Source organism: Cylas formicarius, unplaced genomic scaffold, assembly GCF_029955315.1.
Source record: "Cylas formicarius isolate icCylForm1 unplaced genomic scaffold, icCylForm1.1 PGA_scaffold_12__32_contigs__length_19106922, whole genome shotgun sequence".
Classification (NCBI taxonomy): Eukaryota; Metazoa; Arthropoda; class Insecta; order Coleoptera; family Brentidae; genus Cylas; species Cylas formicarius.
The window spans coordinates 11,754,859-11,775,362 of record NW_026844225.1 but is presented as its reverse complement, the minus strand read 5'-3'; the positions used below and the strand labels follow the sequence as shown (position 1 = coordinate 11,775,362).

Sequence of the window (20,504 nt, the reverse complement as noted above, 5' to 3'; positions counted from 1 at the left end):
TCAAATACTTTTAGTTTTTTTTCATTATAAAGAGTCAAATATTTGCTGAAAGTTGTTGCAAATGAGAATTGATACTTTTCAGTGAAAACTATTTTCTTTTAATTTTCCTAGAGTTTGGCTTAACCAATTCAAAATTCCGGGGCTATGTTCCCAATTTTAAAATTTGAAAATAACGATTTGTACGTGGTTTTTTGAATGTCATGCACGTATGGGAAAAAATCTAGAAAAAAGTGTTTTACTGGAGACACATTTTTATTACGAAATTGTCTTTAGACCTTCAGTATGTGCAATCAAATATTATTTTTAAAAGAAATCTGAACTATTAGTAATTAATTATTTTATACATTTATATATATAATAATAATAATATATAATTAATTTATAATAAATATTTTGAATCCAGCTCAGTTCTAGTATTTAGGAAAAAAATTAAGGTCCATTTATTGTAATTGCAAACGTCTTTGTCTTGTCTTTAACAATATTTTACCAATTATGAATTTTTAGACTCTTATTATTATTATAGCTTGTTTCATTATTATTGTAATATTCAGGATTAAGATCTTAAGCTAGACTTCGCCGTTTGAAATGCGTTACTGTATTAGTTTGTATTGGTATTCAGTAATTTTGTTTAAATATTTTGCAATAATTTAAAATACCTCAACAAAAACTATTATTATTATTATTATTCTTATTATTATTATTAAGGAACATCCATTTCTTCTGTGAGAAAATCATGATTTTATTTCTTAATAGTTTAAATTTGTTTTCAAATTCTTTTGTGATATGTAAAGGTATATTTTTCGCATAGTGGATGGTGATTTCGTTTTTCCAGTGAAAAAATGTTCTCAACTCACTAAATGTAGTTTTCCATTTTAATCTATCCTCTAAATGTTTTCATATTGATTCGCTCCAGATCTCATTTTTAACGCTAAGGTTGTTACTTTGTCCATTCCAAAAGTATCCAAATTTCTTCCAAAAATAATTTCTGGCTCCTAGCTGCAGTAGCTGCAGAGACACAGAAAAATATTCTATTTTTAAATCGCATCACTCATTGGATAGGAAAAAATCCGCCAGTCAGTTATTAAAATACTTTTTGCATTGGAATATTATTTCCATAAATATATGTCAAAAATATGTTTTAATAAGGCTAAGTTTTTACCAAAAATAAAAGAAAAATGCAAAATTCTTATTTTATGTAGTGTAAGCCTTTAATTTTTTACGCTTTGTTCTTGTGCCTTGTATTTTCATATATTGGTAATGGTGATTTCTACAACGATTTTGAATCTCGCGGGCAGGAAATGAAGCAAAATGAATTTAATTTCTTGGTTTTTACATTATGTTTGTTCATTCAAATATCACCTCTTTGTAAAGAGCGCCTAAGATCTGTGGAAGTGACGTCAAGCGTAGCGATTGGTCCTATTTTGGCGTTCTCGTTTTCCATTGGCCTTCTCATGATGCTGGCTTACGCGCAGACGCGGTTGTGCTGTCGTTTTGCCGTCGATTCTTTCAGAATTTCAAACATGTCCGCTGTGACGAGTTGTCTCGGTTAATGGGAAGTCTTATGGATAACCTTAACCCTTTTTTATTAGTGGATAAAGTGGAAATATAACCTAAAACTGTGCGATATTAAACCCGGTGGTCAAAAATAAGCAGAAGTATGCAATTTTAATTCTAATTTTGTTACTTAATTTTATAGTTCGCATTAAGGAACAAAATGGCGTCGCACCGTGCTTCAAATTGAGGATTTTTTTTTAAACATTGAATATTCAGGATATATTGAGAATTAACGTAACTATTTTGATTTCTCTTTATTGAGGGATGTTTTTTCTTCCCTCCTATTCGGTTTTTACAAAGCTTTACTAGGTGTAATACTTAAAAATTAGAAGAAAACTTCCTGGAGAATGCCTGAGGTGAGTTTACCCCTAAATCTTTTTTTCTGTTTGTGATATATTATTGTTGTGGTTCTTTTTTCGTTCGCCGATGTGTCTTTATGTTCCCGTATTAATGTTAAACCAAGGGCGTGGCTCTACCACCTTCAACATATTTTTGAGTTTTTCTGTGAATATATTTGTTTACAAGTATTTTTGTGGTGTTTTAGGGTGAAGGTAGCAGTGTTCCACCTTTTTCTTTTCACCTAAGGATTTTCTAAACTTTTGTCCACGTGTTAAGCCAAAAAAATCGCATTTTTAAATTGTACCCTTTTGAGCTATTTCACATTGAAATTTGGGCAATTTTGGCTATGTTGTCGCTCTTAGTTATCTTAGGCAAACCCTCATTTTGCTTTGTGTCCTTTGCAGTAACTCTGTAACAATCTTTTGTTACAAAACTGCAAAAAGTTGATAATCATATTTTTTTAGAAATATTTTATGAAATTGGGGTAGTTTTGAAGGGCGCAACTACTTATTGCTTTCTTAGTAACTTCGTCGGAAATATTTCTTTGTTTGATGAGTGTAATATGTATTTTAATATCACTCTAAAATTATGAACTGATGTCCGTTTGCATTTAAACATTCAAAATTTAACCACCTGGGGCGGGGGGGGGTTAATTTTCGATAGTCATATTTATTTAGATTTTATTTCTTTGTTTTGCTAAATTCAATTAAACCTTCTCTCTAAACATAAAGATAATTTGTTTTGTGATCAACTACTGCATTTTTCCAAAAAAAATGAGGGGGTTCTCGCACAAATGGAAACTAGGATAAACTAGTTATTTAAGGATACTTTTGAGTCCACGTGTTCTCTAAATTAAATGCACGTTGTAGCTAAGTGAAGCTGAGTAGCAAATATTTTGGAGTGATTATGTGGGGTAGTTGGGGTTGGACCCACCTGCCAGTTGACAGGATTTAAAATTAATTTTTCCTTTCGTATTTTACATTATTGTGAAATCATTAGCCATCGGATAATAAAGGGGTGGATAGTGTTGGCCAGCCTGTAATTTAATGAAATAAATATTTGTTACCATTTATTTTCAAAATAAAAAATTCTCCCTATTAGAATGTTTGGGCTTGAAGGCGCCTTATGTACTAATAACTCATTATTATTTCTTTAGGTCTCTGTAACTCTAACTAATTTTGTGTTCTCATTTATTTCAATTCAATATATTGTTAAGTGATAATCAATAGTTTATAATTTTCCAAATTTCTGTGGGGTAATAAAAATTGACAATTGAAGTCGAAATTTTATAGAGCGGAGAAGAATCTGAGAACTCAGCTTCGGGTTCGGAAAGTGGTAGTTCTTCAGAAAGTCAACAAAATTCAGGCTCTGAAAGGTAAGTACAAAATTTATTTACTATATGAAAGCACACTATAAAGGACTAAAAAAATATGGCAACGTGGCTTTTGGTTCTGATCTGTTCTGTATAAATTCTTAAAAATCTGATCTTATTTCTACCTAAAACCGGCTCTTCTCTCTCTCGTTGACAACTACTGGATAATGTTGTTCCTTTGTTACAAGTGTAATGACAGAACACCACTAGAGTTTCGATTTTATTATAATTTAGAAAAATCATTTCAACACTCATAAACTTTTTCAGAATTTCATTTTTTACATAAGAAAAAGTTGTCATGTAAGTTAAATTACATTACAATGAAATTACATAATTTTCGTCTTATTTGTTATATAGGGTGTTTCAAAGCAACTGCGAAAAACTTAAGGGGGGTGATTGCTTATTTAAAATAAAGGGGAGTTTTTTATGAAACTCGGTCAAAAGGATGATATCCCTCCACAAATCTAACGAAAAAATAATGTTTTTATTTTTTATCTTAAAAACGAAAATAGAAGAATAAATTAATGCGTTACTATTATAAAAACATTTTTTTCATAATTTTTTATTTTTTAAAAATGAGTGGAGGCGATTAAATTAGACTACCCCTACCCCATAGTGCTTCAAAACTAAATTTAAAGAACAACTAACGCAATGGCATGGACAAAATAAATTTTGATCGACGCGAGACTAACCAAAACCTACAGTTTCGAAATAGAAAAATTTAATGTGAAGCATTGTCGAAAAAAAAAACATTTTTGCGCCATATTTGACCCAAAGTTTATGTAACAAACTACCCTATATTTTAAACAAATAATCACCCCTAATTTTTTTGCTTTTTTTTTAAACACCTTGCGTTCTATAGTTTGCTGCATTCACCTTTCTACATCCATACGATCATATATTTTGAAAACATTCTCACCACTTTAGAGCTCCATTCTTTGAAATGCTAATAAAATAAAAATATATTTCTTAATGCTTTTCGGTTTATATCTGCCTTCTGTGAAGGACACAAACCTATTATTACCATATAAATAATCGCATGGCAATTATTCATGTTTTTCCATCCATACGATCATTTATTTTGAAAAAATTGTCACCATTTTAGAGCTCAATTTTTTGAAATGCCGCTATTTGTTTTTTAATTAAAGCAAAATATATTTCTTAATGTTTTTTTCGTTCACCTCTGCCTTCTGTGAAGGACACAAACCTATTATTACCATATAAATAATCGCATGGCAATTATTTACTTTTCTACATCCATACGATCATTTATTTAAAAAAAAAAAATGTCATTTTAGAGCTCAATTTTTTTAAATGCCGCTATTTTTTTTTTAATTAAAGCAAAAAATATTTGTTGAATTTTTTACCGTTCATCTCTCCCTCCCACGAAGGAGACAACCTATTATTACCAAATAAATAACCGCATGACAATTATTCACGTTTCTACATACATACGATCATTTATTTTGAGAAAATTATCACCATTTTAGAGCTCAATTTTTTGAAATGCCGCTATTTTTTTTTAATTAAAGCAAAATATATTTGTTGATGTTTTCTCCGCCCATCTCTGCCTCCTATGAAGGACACAAACCTAATATTACCATATAAATAATCGCATGACAATTATTCACGTTTCTCCATCCATTCGATCATTTATTTTGAAAAAAATGTTATTTTAGAGCTCCATTTTTTGAAATGCCGCATTTTTTTTTTTAATTAAAGCAAACTATATTTGTTGAAGTTTTTTCCGTTCATCTCTCCCTCCCACGAAGGACACAACCTATTATTACCAAATAAATAACCGCATGACAATTATTCACGTTTCTACATCCATACGATCATTTATTTTGAGAAAATTGTCACCATTTTAGAGCTCAATTTTTTGAAATGCCGCTATTTTTTTTTAATTAAAGCAAACTATATTTGTTGATGTTTTCTCCGCCCATCTCTGCCTCCTGTGAAGGACACAAACCTATTATTACCATATAAATAATCGCATGACAATTATTCACGTTTCTACATCCATACGATCATTTATTTTGAGAAAATTATCACCATTTTAGAGCTCAATTTTTTGAAATGCCGCATTTTTTTTTTAATTAAAGCAAACTATATTTGTTGAAGTTTTTTTCCGTTCATCTCTCCCTCCCACAAAGGACACAACCTGTTATTACCAAATAAATAACCGCATGACAATTATTCACGTTTCTACATCCATACGATCATTTATTTTGAGAAAATTGTCACCATTTTAGAGCTCAATTTTTTGAAATGCCGCTATTTTTTTTAATTAAAGCAAAATATATTTGTTGATGTTTTCTCCCTCCGTCTCTGCCTCCTGTGAAGGACACAAACCTATTATTACCATATAAATAATCGCATGACAATTATTCACGTTTCTCCATCCATTCGATCATTTATTTTGAAAAAAAATATATTTTGGAGCTCAATTTTTTGAAATGCTATTTTTTTTTTAATTAGAGCAAAATATAACTCTCAATATTTTTTCTGTTCATCTCTGCCTATTATTACCATATAAATAATCACATCGCAAAAAACATGCTCCTCTTGGTAGAACAAAACAATAGAACAATTTTTGTAGCGGTTCTGGATCTTCAAGTGGTGATTCTGGTTCGGAAAGTGGCGAAGAGAACGCATCCGATGACGAGCAACCAAAAACCAATGAAAGCGTTCAAAATACTTTATATCCAAATAGTCCAAGCACTTCCACGCCATGGAGTGAACCAAACAAAAGAAAATCGGAATCCGGTGAGGAAAGTGAAGATACTGTTACAAAATCAGCTAGATATAAACGGGAACCGGCCCGAATACAAGCAGATACTCGAAAATCTAGAAAAAGCCAACAAGAAGACTGGAAGTATAATGACGCGAGTTCATCTTCGGAATCGGAAGAGGAAGAAAGGGAAAAACCGCCACCTAGTAAACGAGTTGGGATGAGGTCAAAGACAATAGCGGCACTTAGAAAGAAAGTTTCCAAAAAACGCCACTCCACATCTGATGAATCAAGTGGTGCCGATTCTGACGCTGAGAAGAGACGTGTTGTTTCCAGGCGAGCCGCTGCCGATATTAGTTATAAGGAAGATAGTGAAGAAAAAACTGATTCTGAAGATTTACTAGAAGTAGATCAAACTGAATCAACTGAGCCTGTGATAGAAGAAAAGTGTGAAACCATTGAACGAGTTTTAGCCCAAAGACGCGGTAGGAAAGGAGGTATTGTTGAGGGTTTCACACTCTGTTAAATAAACCCAACTTTGCTTAATATTTTCTTCTTTTAGTAACTGGAAATATTACTACGCTTTACTATGTTGAAGAACATGGCGATCCCAATCAAGGTGTCGATCCTAATGATTTAGATAATGCAGAAGACCAGTACCTGATTAAATGGAAAGACTGGGCTCATATTCATAACACATGGGAATCGGATCAGTCCCTCAGGGAACAGAAAGTTAAAGGACTCAAAAAACTGGAAAATTACATCAAGAAAGAAGTGGACATACAGCAGTGGATAAAATATTCCACGCCAGAAGATGTAGAGTATTATGAGTGCCAACTGGAATTGGGCCAAGAATTGTTGAAGAGTTACAATAGAGTCGAACGTATAATAGGTAGAATATGCCGCATTATTTAACTAGATTTATTTCATTGTTTAGCAATAAAACAATATTTCAGCCAAATATAATAAACCTGACGAGGGTGTTGACTATTATGTCAAATGGGAAAGTTTACCATACTCAGAATCCACTTGGGAAGATTCCGCCTTAATTCAACAGAAATGGCCGGATAAAATTGAAGAGTTTCAGGAAAGAGAGCAGTCATCCAAGACGCCAACAAAACATTGCAAGGTTTTAAAATATAGGCCAAAGTTTCACGAAGTTAAGACGCAACCTGAGTATATGACTGGTAAAGAGCAAGTGAGTTTTTTAGCATGTAAATAAAAAATGTAATAATTCATTTGATATTTTTAGACTCTCGTTTTACGAGATTATCAGATACATGGGCTAAATTGGATGATCCATTCTTGGACGAAGGAGAACTCTGTTATCCTGGCTGATGAAATGGGTCTGGGTAAAACAATTCAGGTAATAGGCACTTGTAGGTAAATATAAAATAAATTTTTTAGATTTTTAATGGCTACTATTTTTTGTTCAGACAATATGCTTTCTCTACTACCTCTTCAATACCCACCATTTACATGGACCTTTCTTATGTGTGGTGCCACTGTCAACGATGACATCTTGGCAGCGAGAATTCTTCCAATGGGCCCCAGATATGAATGTTGTTACCTATCTGGGAGATGTCCAGTCACGAGATATAGTAAGTTATTCACTGTTTGTTGTATACATTTTGTTGCATTGCAAACTTTAGATTCGTCAACATGAATGGTGCTATGAGGGTTCAAAAAGATTGAAGTTTAATGCTATACTAACTACTTATGAAATTGTGCTTAAGGACAAAACATTTCTTGGTAGTTTAAGCTGGGCAGTCTTATTAGTTGACGAAGCTCACAGGTAACATTTTTCTGCATTTAGTTATTTCATATAAGCTATGGGTAAAATTTTTAGGCTTAAAAATGACGATTCACTGTTGTATAAAGCATTGATGGACTTCGATACTAACCACAGGTTACTTATTACAGGGACTCCCTTGCAAAATAGCTTGAAAGAGTTATGGGCTCTGTTGCATTTCATTATGCCCAACAAGTAAGTTTTTGTTGGATTTCTTTTATCAATGCTGATAAAGCGCTTTATTAGATTTCAAACTTGGGAAGAATTTGAAAAGGATCATGAGCATGCCTCTACCAGGGGATACAGTAAATTGCACAAACAATTAGAACCTTTTATTTTAAGGCGCGTAAAAAAAGATGTGGAAAAATCTTTGCCCGCAAAAGTTGAACAGATATTAAGGGTTGAGATGACATCTATTCAAAAGCAATATTACAAATGGATTTTAACAAAAAATTACAATGCCTTACGAAAAGGAGTGAAAGGATCGACCAATACATTTCTGAACATTGTCATTGAATTAAAAAAGTGCTGCAACCACGCATTTCTAACTAAACCTGTGGAACCAGAGACTCAATATAGACAACAAGATCAGCTACAAGCCTTGTTACGAGGATCAGGCAAATTAGTTCTACTGGATAAGCTGCTAATCAGATTGAGGGAAACTGGTCACAGAGTCTTAATATTTTCTCAAATGGTGAGAATGTTAGATATATTAGCAGAATATCTTCAGTTGCGGCACTTCCCCTTCCAAAGACTGGATGGTGGTATTAAAGGTGAACTTAGGAGACAAGCATTAGACCATTTTAACGCAGAAGGTTCTCAGGACTTTTGTTTTTTGCTCTCAACAAGAGCTGGCGGTTTAGGTATTAATTTAGCAACTGCAGACACTGTTATTATTTTTGATTCTGATTGGAATCCTCAAAATGATCTTCAAGCCCAAGCCCGTGCTCATAGAATAGGTCAAAAGAATCAGGTCAACATCTACCGTCTGGTTACTGCTCGTTCTGTTGAAGAAGAAATTGTAGAACGTGCCAAACAGAAAATGGTGTTGGACCATTTAGTGATACAGAGAATGGATACAACGGGAAGGACTGTTTTAGATAAAAAGGGTTCCTCCAATAACAATCCTTTCAATAAAGAAGATCTCACTGCTATTCTTAAGTTTGGAGCAGAAGAATTATTTAAAGATGAAGATGTGGATGAAGAACCCAATGTATGTTAATTAATTGTATTTCAGGTAGTAGATGCTATAATGGCAATGAATTTTTAGTGTGACATTGATGAAATTCTTCGCCGAGCAGAAACAAGGGACGAAGTGCCAACTATGGCTGGGGATGAATTGTTATCTGCTTTTAAAGTAGCCAGTTTCGCAGCATTTGATGAAGAGACTGACCCATCTCCAGAGAACACGACAGCGCCAGAAAACGATGAAGAGAGTAAAGACTGGGACGAAATCATACCAGAAAAACTCAGAAAGAAGGTTGAAGAAGAAGAAAAATCGAAAGAAATGGAAGATCTGTATCTACCCCCGCGAAGTCGAAAGACTTTGCAGCAAATTAATCAGTCAGAGAGTGATGGTGAAGAAGGCAAAGGTAAAAAGAAAAAGAAGAAAGAAGGCGAAGAATCTGGAGAATCTAGTATTGAAGGTGAGGAGTCGGATGAAGATCGGCCTAAGCGGCGAGGGCGTCCACCAGCCAGCAATAGGGAAAAAATAGGCAACTTTACAGATGTAGAGGTAGGTGCTGTCTTTGTTAAATTTATATATGCTAAACATATTGTGTACTAATATTTAAGATTCGAAGATTTGTCAAAAGCTACAAAAAATTTAGTGCTCCACTTAAACGATTAGAAGCTGTCGCCTGTGATGCCGAACTTCAGGAAAAGCCCTTGGTAGACTTAAGAAACCTTGGGGAGTTGCTTCACAAAAGATGTGTTGAATATATGAATGAGCAGGCTAAAGAAAACAATGAAAGCAATAATCAAGAGGAATCAAAAGGTCGTAAGAGATTAAGGGGACCATCATTCAAATTAGGAGGTGTATCTGTAAATGCTAAAACAATGTTACAGTGTGAAGAAGAGTTAGCTCCGCTAGATGAAATTTTACCGTCAAACGAAGAGGAAAGGAGTAAATGGATTTTTGATACCAAAACAAAGCCTGCACATTTTGATGTGGATTGGAGCTCATTGGAAGATTCCAAGCTGCTTAGAGGCATTTATGTCTATGGAATGGGTTCTTGGGAGCAAATTAAACTGGACCCAAATTTAGGCATTGGTGACAAAATATTACTTAATGAAGATAAGAAACCTCAGGCTAAACACCTACAATCTCGGGCTGAATACTTGTTGAAAATACTGAAGAAACAGCTTGATCCCAAAAAGGGGCTTCCTAAACCAAAGAAAACACGCAAACCAAAGGAAGTCAAGGAATCAAAAATTTTGACTAAAGAAATCATAGAAAATGACAATTTTAGCTCAAATGACGAATCTAATATTTCAGCTAGTCAATCGACCATAAACAGTAGTGGTAGCAAAAGGTCAAAAAACATGTTGAAAAGTGACTTCAACAATGAAGAAAGCGGTAAACCAGAAAAAAAAGAAAAGAAAAAGGATAAGAAAAAGGACAAAAAATCTGCTGGTCCCATGCATTTTACTGCTAACAATGAGCCTAGGGCATTGGGTGTACTGGGCGATTTGGAACCAGCAATATTTGATGAATGTAAGGAGAAAATGAGACCCGTAAAAAAGGCATTAAAAGCTTTAGATAATCCAGATCAATCATTGTCTGAATTGGAACAAGTTCAACACACTAGAGATTGCCTTTTACAGATCGGAGAACAAATTAACACTTGCTTGAACCAATATTCCGATCCGGAACAAATAAAAGAATGGAGAAGGTGAATTTACTCTTCCCAATTTTTTAAATACTTTCTAAAGGATTTTTTTTAGCAATTTGTGGTACTTCGTGTCAAAATTCACTGAGTATGACTCCAAGAAATTATATAAACTATATAAGAAAGCCTGTAAACAATCTAAAAGGGGTGAGAAAAGCGATAAAGCCGAACGGGCTGAAAAAAAAGGGAGAGAAGTGAGTAAAATTTACTCGGACTAGGTTTTGAAGAGATGAAAAATTTATTTTTTGTTTTTAGGATAATGCGTCAACCAGTAAGGAGCATTACAAAATCAGGAATGATAAGGAAGAGCATCTCAAAAGGAAACACGAAGGTGATGGAGACGACGACAAGGAGTCGAAAAAGCTTCTGAGCTTGGAAAAGTGAGGATTTTACAGTGAGTTTGTTTTAAGTGCTATTGGACAAATCATTTTTAGGAAAGAAAGACGCGATAAGTACGACAAGGAACGAAAGAGGATGCGAGATGATGTTAGTACCGAAGAAGAAGGGGAATACCGTTACAGTCGTCATAGGAAAGCTCCAAAACCTCAAGCCGGTTTTCGTCATGGACCACATATGCACGCTGAACATGACAGGTGGATGGCTGGTCCTCCCAGAGAGAGGTTCGCTAGTGATCACAAAAGGTTATATGATTACCCAAGAGGACCTAGCTATCATAGGGAGAGGGACTATCCCCGACCTGACAAAAGGTCGGTGGCGTCAGTATGGCTATTTTTTTACAAATCTTATGTATTTATTTCTACCAGGTCCCCGGAAGGAAAGACTGAATGGCGCCAATATCCTAGGGGGAGGGAAATGATGCACCCTCAAATGGCCCCAAGAGCCCTATTTTACGGGGGTAATTATCCCGGTGGAATCCCTCCTATGTATGCACCTGATAATAGTCGATTTTCACCCGGTGAATGGCGACCACCTGATAGGGACTACTATCGTGGCCGCCAGCAGTAATTTACATGTGGAACGTTATTTTGTAAAGTAAATATATGTATAAAATGAGATATATTTTATGTTCAAGACAAAGATATACTGCACATGGATCTCAATAAGGGTAAGAGTTAAGTAAGGAGTGTCTGACCTTAAAAGAGTTATACTTGAATCTTTTTATTATTATTATTATCACTTCAATCCAAGTTGACTTCAGAAAGGAAAAGGCGGAAATCTCAGATTATAATTTCACCGCCTAACTACTTACCCTTAACCAGATGCTTATGTTGTGCATTTTTTTTTCTTGGTCACGCTGTTTGTTGTCTTGGAGGGTTATGGAGAACAGTTTAACTGAATCAATTGTAAATAGAGGATTATATTCTCGGTAACTTTCCATAACATTTTTGCATTTTGTTTCAATCATGTCTTGTTTTTATTTTTCAAAAACTTCAGTCGGATGCAGCAAAGGCCTGGACATAAATATTGTAAAATACCTCTTGATCTGTATATACAGATTAATAAAAAAAAATATGTTTTGATAATTCTGTAGTTTTATTTAAATAAAAAAAATTCACTGAGAAAATTTCTGCATATTTTTAATTTGTTCCTTAAAAATTTTGAAATGGTGTAAACAGTATGAATTAACTGTTCAATAAAGTGGAGACCGGTTTCCTACACTAAAATGTACAGGGTGTCAAAATTATTTTTGAGTGTTCAGCAGATATAAAAAGTTTATATAAACGTATGTCCTAAAATGCTTCATTTCGTTCATGAGACCAAAAAAAATAGTAGGCAATTTTGGTAATAGGTTTGGATACCATGATCAGTTTAAACAAAAAATGGCCTCTTCAGGTTTTTCGCTAAAACGAATCCTTTTCCAGAAAAAAAAAATTGTTTGCTATTATACAAATATCTAAAGTTTACAAATTACATTACGATATTATTTAAATAATTCCAAAAATTATAATAATTTTATTAATTTACTTATAATTATCATAACTAACAAACCTTGAAAGCAAAATCTAGGTATTTTTAAAAAATAGGAAAAAACTATTTTTTCACAATATTTCAACACCCGGAAGCATTTTAGAACAAGTTTATATGAACTTTTTATCTGCTGAATGCGCTGTTAAAGTTTCTGCATTATAATTCGGACTATGATAAACATTTTAATTTTGTTTTTTATTGTAATATAGAGTTTTAGAAGAACGCCTTCATTTCGTTGCCTATTCAAAATAACCTATCCGAGAAAGTAATTCAAATACAAAGAATTCTAATTTTCAAATTGCACATAATTTTGTGACGTCATCGTTTTATCTATGAGTTGTTTTTTCCAATTAAAAATTAACACCTTTAGATAATAAACATCTAAACTTTGTGCGGATCAAACTCCATAATAAATTTTGCGTTTTATTGTTTTCTATTCCCATTCAGAGAACATGCCGCTTTACCAAAATTTTTGTCCTGGTTTTTTTATATGCAGTCTAATTTACTATTCTGTGATGGTAATCATTTAATTGTGGCAACCAATAGCAAAATTGTCGCAACTTTGCGTAAACAAATTATTGGTCTGACAATTTTTGCTGTTTATTTTGATCGTGCACTGGGAAATAATTGTTTTAGTTTATTTACCGTTTACCGGTGTCAACGTCTACGCTATGTGTAAGTTTATAGTACAGTTTGAATATATGTTTATTAGATTGCACCTGTGTGACTGCAGAATGGACTAAAGTGAGGTGTTTGCGATATATTCAATTTTACAACCATGTCCGCTAATAGTGGATCAAGCAATACAAACTCGCAAGAAATTCAAACGCCTGCCACACCTTCAGGGAAGTCCAGTACTTCAGGATTATCAAAAGTCGAAGACAAGAAATCAAGGGTTCTGTTAAACATATTGCCAAAATTGCCATCAAATGATTCCCTGAACAATAGTTCTGGCCCAGCAAGCCCTGGTAAGTCCGAACCCATTACTTGAGAAAGGTAACATTTCCCTGATAATTTTCAGGACTTCCACATGAAAAATTTGATAGTACCGCCCTCACAAATACTGAAGGGGTAGGTTTATATTTTCTAAGTGCTGTGTGTGTATAACACTGTATGTATAAAATATTTCTTTGTTTTTTTATAGCTTCATTCCCCTGAATCATGTACAAAATTAATGAGGAAAGAATCATACAAAGCTCAAAGAAAGAATTATCGTAAAGAGAAAAAACGAGTTACCAATGAACTTTTAAATTCTCTAAAAGATCCTTCAGTAATTGTATTAGCTGATTGGTTAAAAATAAGAGGCACTCTGAAGTCCTGGACTAAATTGTGGTGTGTTTTAAAACCCGGCCTATTGGTATTATATAAAAGTCCAAAAGGCAAGGTAAATATAAATTATTTTGCATGTTTATTGTGTTTTAACAAATGTAAAATACTCCAATATGTGTATTTAAATTTTAATGATACTTATTGTTTGACAATTATTGGTTTATTCAAGGGCAAAGTTTATCGCCTATTAAAAGCGATATGGTTCAAAAATACAGTATGTCCACTTTAAGGTCATGATAGATGGAAGAGTCAAAAGCTAGTGTTTCCATGAAATTTGAAAAATAGTTTTAATTTTTTCTGATCTTATTTAAAAACAAATTTTACCTAAGATTTTTTATTTATAATTTGGCCCAAGTATTTTTTACCATGTTTGGCATTATTTGCAGCTGCAATCATAAAAAGGAAAAATGTCTAAAATAATTTAAAGTTGACGCTGATCACTAAGAAACGGAACGGGGAAATAAGGCGGGAAAACTGGAAATGTCCATAAACAATTTGATTAGAAAAATTTGAAATATTTTTTTTAATTCTTTTTTTTTCTCTTATTTTACCTCTTATACATAATGAGATTCCCATGCTGTGCATTGCTGTCTTGGGCAAACTGTATAATGTATATTTTTGTTCCCAATAAATTTAAATTGTTTTATGTGGTGATGCCTACCATATAGATTAGTCTGTTGATTTGTCTATAAAAAAATGGACAAATATTTGGTTAAAGATTAAGTTGCTATGGGGACTTTTTAAAATCACAACTGGTCTCCAAAAATAATTAAATATTTATAAATGATTTCGCATGTATCCTATGAATATGCTCAGTCCATTTTGAGAAAGACCTGGATTTGCTTAAATATCTCCTTGAATTATTCAGAGCTAGTTTGGCATGGAATTATATTTCTGCCATCTACTCAGCAACTCATATACCAAAAAAGGACAGGAAAGTCCAGACCCAAATTAGGATAAGGGGAGGGTTAGCGTGGATGACCCCATATCTATTTCTTAATGGGAGGGAGTAAGTAGTATTCTGTTTAATGATCTCCCTCATTGCAAATTTACATTTTATTGTTCTCTCGCATTAAAAAACGAAATATAGCATTAAATAACCTGTTGGAAAGATTAAACCGATCTGGCGAAACCTAGAGGGGTTAGGGTATCAAACCCATTATCACCAGGTGGTCAAAAAAGACCAATCGGGATGAGTCAGTTTAAAGTTTAAAGGTCAACAATATCTTGTTCAAAACCAAGAAAAAATGAAAAAAGATTTCTATAAAAAATTATTGGAAGTTTCTACAATTTGTTAATTGGTATATATATATATATATATATATATATATATATATATATATATATATATATATATATATATATATATATATATATATATATATATATATATATATATACCAATTAACAAATTGTAGAAACTTCCAATAATTTTTTATAGAAATCTTTTTTCATTTTTTCTTGGTTTTGAACAAGATATTGTTGACCTTTAAACTTTAAACTGACTCATCCCGATTGGTCTTTTTTGACCACCTGGTGATAATGGGTTTGATACCCTAACCCCTCTAGGTTTCGCCAGATCGGTTTAATCTTTCCAACAGGTTATTTAATGCTATATTTCGTTTTTTAATGCGAGAGAACAATAAAATGTAAATTTGCAATGAGGGAGATCATTAAACAGAATACTACTTACTCCCTCCCATTAAGAAATAGATATGGGGTCATCCACGCTAACCCTCCCCTTATCCTAATTTGGGTCTGGACTTTCCTGTCCTTTTTTGGTATATGAGTTGCTGAGTAGATGGCAGAAATATAATTCCATGCCAAACTAGCTCTGAATAATTCAAGGAGATATTTAAGCAAATCCAGGTCTTTCTCAAAATGGACTGAGCATATTCATAGGATACATGCGAAATCATTTTTTTATTTGTGGTAGGTGCTTTATTGTGTCACCTTGTATAACATATTTATTAATTTTGATATTGTAATTACTATAAGATTTAAAAATATGTTTTTGCCTAATTAAACTGATTTTATTGTATATTATAGAGCAGTCACTGGGTTGGTACAATTCTTTTAAATTCCTGTAAAGTAATTGAAAGGCCCAGCAAAAAGGATGGATTTTGTTTCAAATTATACAATCCGTTAGATCAAACAATTTGGGCTCCAAGAGGTCCCGAAAATGAAACAATAGGTAATCTTAGAATCTAAACTACTTTATGAGATTGAGATGGCCTAATCATAGGGGCTGTTGTACAACCGCTACCCAGTTCATATTTAATATTTCGAGCTCCTAGTCAGGGTTCTGGAATGTGTTGGCTTGATGCGCTAGAAATTTCTATAAGAAATGATGGGGCATTAGTTAGGTCTGTCAGTAATAAATCAGCGTCGGGTAGTGCAAACCATGAGACTCAATGGTCGGAAACTGACTATGAGAAGCATTTTGTCCATGGTAAACTAAGGTCAGTTAAAAAAAAGCTTTCATTAATGTTATCATCAGATTTAGATAATATTAGCCAGCCAGATAACGGGGGCCAATTGAGTGCTGGTGAAGTCGACATTACGGACTCAGACTCAGAAGTTTCTGCCAAGGAAGAAGAAGTTGATGTTGATCCACCAGAGACTCCATATGTTCCTAATGTTGAAGAAGAATTTGGCGACGTAGGAGCTCAAGTGGAAGAACTGGCTGAAGAGCACAAATCCCTCATTTGGTATCTTGTGAAGCAGGTGCGTCCAGGAATGGATCTTAGCAAGGTTGTTCTGCCTACGTTTATATTGGAGCCGAGATCTTTCCTTGACAAACTGTCGGATTCTTATTACCATGTCGACATTCTATCACAGTAAGCTCAAATATAAGAAATTATAGGACAATCTATAATTTGAATTTGTTTATAGAGCAGTTCTTGAGGATGATGCCTTTACTAGAATGAAACTTGTTGTTAGATGGTATCTTTCCGGTTTGTACAAAAAGCCCAAAGGCTTAAAGAAACCATACAATCCTATTCTTGGGGAAACCTTTAGATGCTATTGGATGCATTCAAACAACTCTAAAACATTCTACATCGCCGAACAAGTTTCTCATCACCCACCGGTACTACTGGGTCAAACTTTTTTTTTTTTTTTCATCACCAAATACCTTTACAGGTATCAGCTTTTTATGTTACCAATCGACAAGATGGGTTTGCAATCAGTGCCAGCATATTAGCCAGGTCTAAGTTTTATGGTAATTCTACATCCGCTTTACTCGATGGTACTGCGGTTTTAACCCTATTGCCACGGGGGGAGGATTATAAGTTAACTGTGCCCTATGCGCACTGTAAGGGAATTTTAATGGGCACATTGACCATGGAACTTGGTGGGAAAGTGACAATAGCATGTGAAAAAACAGGGTATTCAACTGAAATCGAATTTAAATTGAAGGTGAGTGAACATACGCGCTCTGCGAAACTTAAAAAAAAATGATTTCTTGGTATCTATTTGCAGCCATTCCTCGGAGGTGCCGAGCAGACAAATTGTATAACGGGTAAATTAAAGCTAGGCAAGGAAACACTCGCAACCATCGACGGGTACTGGGACGGAACAATCTACATAAAAGACAAAAGAACAGGAGAACAACAGGTCCTGTTCGCATCAACTCAGTCCATACGGAAGCAAAGGTTAACTAGGTATTTGGTACCTCTGGATAACCAAGCAGAAAATGAATCCGAAAAACTATGGCAGCACGTATCGGCTGCCATTTTGCGGGACGATATGGCCGCTGCGACGGAAGAAAAGACATCGCTCGAAGAAGCTCAAAGAGGTCTGTTTATATTTCCGTCAATTCATCTATTGTCATTTTATTATTATCCTAATTTATATGTGTTTTAATTAGCATTTGTATTTGTTTTACTTAGCAAGGTCAAAAGAAAGGAAAGTGAAATGTGAAGAATGGACGCCGGTCCATTTTCAACAAGATCTAAAAACTGGGCAGTGGGTGTACAAACACTCTGATCTGAGACCCTGGGACCCTAGAAATGATTTGTACCAGTACGAGTATAATTATCAAATTCTTACGCGCACCAAGCATCCCACGCCGATGATCAGAACTGCCAGCATCATTAGCGTGGATCCCCAACAGGTATTGCAATACTTTAAACAGATTAAAATTTTTATTGGATGTTTATTGTACTACTTAAAATCGTCTTGTCCGTTTTGTCTATTGCCTTGACCCATTAGCGTCATCAAAATGTACCCCTGGTTTTCAGTAATAGGATGTATTCTAGATGGAGATGAACTAGTTTGGTGAGCTGTGGCCTCGTTTAACCTCAAGATATTTTTGTACCTAGAATTGTTTTTGATCACTCTCCTGCAGAATTTATAACCGTTCTGGCATTTATTTTCAGGTCGAATCTCGGGCAACATCCAAAGCAAGCAGAAAAAAATTGGCAACGAAACAGGTATCATCCGACGTTGATTTAATTGACAGCGGAACATCGTCAGAGGAATTTCACTCTGACTCGAGTCATTCAGCGAAAAAAACAAAAAATTCTTTGACCACCACAAATTCGAGGTGAGTGATATTTACTAAATATCGGCCCTTCAGGTACAGTGGTAAAGGTATCAAAGTGCCGTTTCCTAATAACCATGTAACGCCTCTGCTCATTGTTGTGGTATGTGTGAAGGTTGCATGCGAGTTAATTATGCCTCCTTGATCTGACTGGCAACCTGTAAGCCTATTCTTCTGGATTTTATAAGAAGAAAACGTTTTTGGTTGAAAACGTTGCCAGACTGATGGAAGGTTCTTGTTTATTATTATTAAATATGTTATAATATTCCTATACGATGCTCGACTTACATATGCGATTTTAATTATGTAAAAGCATGTCCAAATTTTACCCATCTTTGTAATCGGATAGGCAGATCAGAATTGTGTGAGACTCGCAATTGAACGGTAAACATAACATTTTGTATTTATTCAAGTTTTAGGTGGAAATATTGATGAAAGGATTTTTAGACTTTGTATTTAACCCAAATAATTTTATTATTAACCCACAAACTTATTAGCATGAACGTTTTCAATTTTTAGTCGTCAGATTTTTGGATTTTAACATATTAGTAAATTTTCCATTTACAAAGTTTTTTTATGTACTACATATTTATGTATGTACATACGCGTTGTACACAGCGTAGTGGAAAATCTACTATCTTGTAGTTGCCAACGAACCCCCCTGGGATGTAAACTGTAAACAATTTCATGTCATTAAAAATCGTTTGTGGGTTGTTAAACTGGAGGCGTGTTCTGCGGGTGGGTGTGTCATGTTAAATCTTTTTGCAGTATAATGTTGGCAATCCATGATTTGGAACAAAGTTTCAAGGAGCTGGACGGGAAAATCAATCAGGTCCAGGTAAATGTAAATCATTTAATCAGCCTGAATAAAAAAACCAATGAGATTAATAATAGTAGATTGTCATTGTTAACGGTATTGTTCGCCATGTTCGGGTTTTTGGAAGCCATTATATTTTATATATTCAAGAAGTGAATTTTCCTTCTGCAATTTTTTGTGATACGCTATGATTTTGTGCTTTTGAAGCTTTCGTTTTAATTATATATATTGATTGTCTATTGAATAATTTATTTTTTGAAACTTGCCGAGTGCGTCATTTTTAAACTTGCCATTTTTATTATGTATTTGTATAGCGGCATTTATTTATATTTCCGGTTATTTAACTCGCGGCGTTGTAGTTATGAAATTTATCGAATTCTTAATACGTTTTAACAAAATTAGTACATCCGAATTTGAGTCGTCTGAACCAAAAACGGGAAGAATTTCAAGTATAATTCAACTTCCGGTTTTTGTGAATTGATCAGGTTACAACGTTTGCGACATTTAAAATTAATATATTATATGCTTTTTGAAGAGTTGTTCCGGTGATTTTGTGATAAGTTATTGATAACATGTATTATCTGTAGCTTAGTATAAATCAAAGTTAACTCCCTACCTCCTACAAAATATTGTTGGGACGATTGTTTCGCCGAATAAACCGAATTTTTCGGATACCATTTTATGGTGGTAACAATCTTTAAGGTTTAAATTACATTAAGGTATAGTGCTTATATACTTTGTATAGGCATGATATTAGTTCGAAAATCGAATGGAATTGTAGGAACTCTATAATCTGGCAACATGTCCGACATGCATTTTAAATCTTGAATATTACTTACAACCTTTTTCTACAGTCTAATAGAGAAAACACAAATTTCTAGTCTTACAAATATGAAACTAATTCTCTCTCACACAAATATTTTTTATTCCCCACGGTTATATTATTATACGTTGATTTTACTATACAATTATGCCTTAAATAAATGTGTTTTATTCATTTATGTGTATTTTGCAATTTTAGACCTCACACATTCCCGTATTGTAATCCGTTCCGGTTGATTCGTATTTCTCAAACCCTTCTCAAATTAGCTGCGTGACTCGCGTTGAAGGAATTTTTCGATATTTCTATCAAGAAATAATATCTATCCAAATAAACTAACAAATTCCGTTTTTTAAATGTGATCATTAGAAAGAGGAAACA

The 20,504-nt window shown here is 33.8% G+C and overlaps 2 protein-coding genes across 3 annotated transcripts; both read left to right on the top strand.

Annotated features, from left to right (window-relative positions):
- Positions 1-693: 693 nt before the first annotated feature.
- LOC132708554 (chromodomain-helicase-DNA-binding protein 1) lies at positions 694-12,140 on the top strand. Its single transcript, XM_060680919.1, has 16 exons — positions 694-1,910; positions 3,186-3,268; positions 5,868-6,496; positions 6,562-6,891; positions 6,956-7,197; positions 7,252-7,365; positions 7,436-7,600; positions 7,652-7,794; positions 7,849-7,986; positions 8,038-9,004; positions 9,062-9,526; positions 9,586-10,685; positions 10,738-10,876; positions 10,938-11,062; positions 11,117-11,389; positions 11,447-12,140. Exons 1-16 carry the CDS (start codon positions 1,902-1,904, stop codon positions 11,646-11,648), a joined length of 5,124 nt encoding a protein of 1,707 aa, XP_060536902.1. The 5' UTR covers positions 694-1,901; the 3' UTR covers positions 11,649-12,140.
- A 933-nt stretch (positions 12,141-13,073) lies between these two features.
- LOC132695589 (oxysterol-binding protein-related protein 8) lies at positions 13,074-20,282 on the top strand. 2 transcript variants are annotated; one of them, XM_060659931.1, is made up of 13 exons: positions 13,074-13,286; positions 13,404-13,579; positions 13,633-13,682; positions 13,756-13,995; positions 15,990-16,134; positions 16,186-16,392; positions 16,441-16,780; positions 16,836-17,031; positions 17,085-17,360; positions 17,424-17,739; positions 17,834-18,057; positions 18,323-18,489; positions 19,255-20,282. In XM_060659931.1, the coding sequence occupies exons 1-13, from the start codon at positions 13,102-13,104 to the stop codon at positions 19,457-19,459; spliced, it is 2,727 nt and encodes a 908-aa protein (XP_060515914.1). In that variant the 5' UTR covers positions 13,074-13,101; the 3' UTR covers positions 19,460-20,282. The 2 variants fall into 2 exon arrangements, with proteins under 2 accessions (XP_060515914.1, XP_060515915.1); XM_060659932.1 differs by having other exon boundaries at positions 13,149-13,286; positions 13,345-13,579.
- Positions 20,283-20,504: the final 222 nt, after the last annotated feature.

Excerpts from the sequence above, each read along its gene's own strand:
- LOC132695589 (XM_060659931.1), top strand. The coding sequence starts at position 13,102 with ATGCAGTCTAATTTACTATTCTGTGATGGTAATCATTTAATTGTGGCA. Across the intron at positions 13,580-13,632 it reads TTCTGGCCCAGCAAGCCCTG|GACTTCCACATGAAAAATTT; the intron begins GTAAGTCCGAAC and ends GATAATTTTCAG. Across the intron at positions 17,361-17,423 it reads AAATCGAATTTAAATTGAAG|CCATTCCTCGGAGGTGCCGA; the intron begins GTGAGTGAACAT and ends ATCTATTTGCAG.
- LOC132708554 (XM_060680919.1), top strand. Across the intron at positions 7,601-7,651 it reads ATGTCCAGTCACGAGATATA|ATTCGTCAACATGAATGGTG; the intron begins GTAAGTTATTCA and ends TGCAAACTTTAG. Across the intron at positions 7,795-7,848 it reads TTAGTTGACGAAGCTCACAG|GCTTAAAAATGACGATTCAC; the intron begins GTAACATTTTTC and ends TAAAATTTTTAG.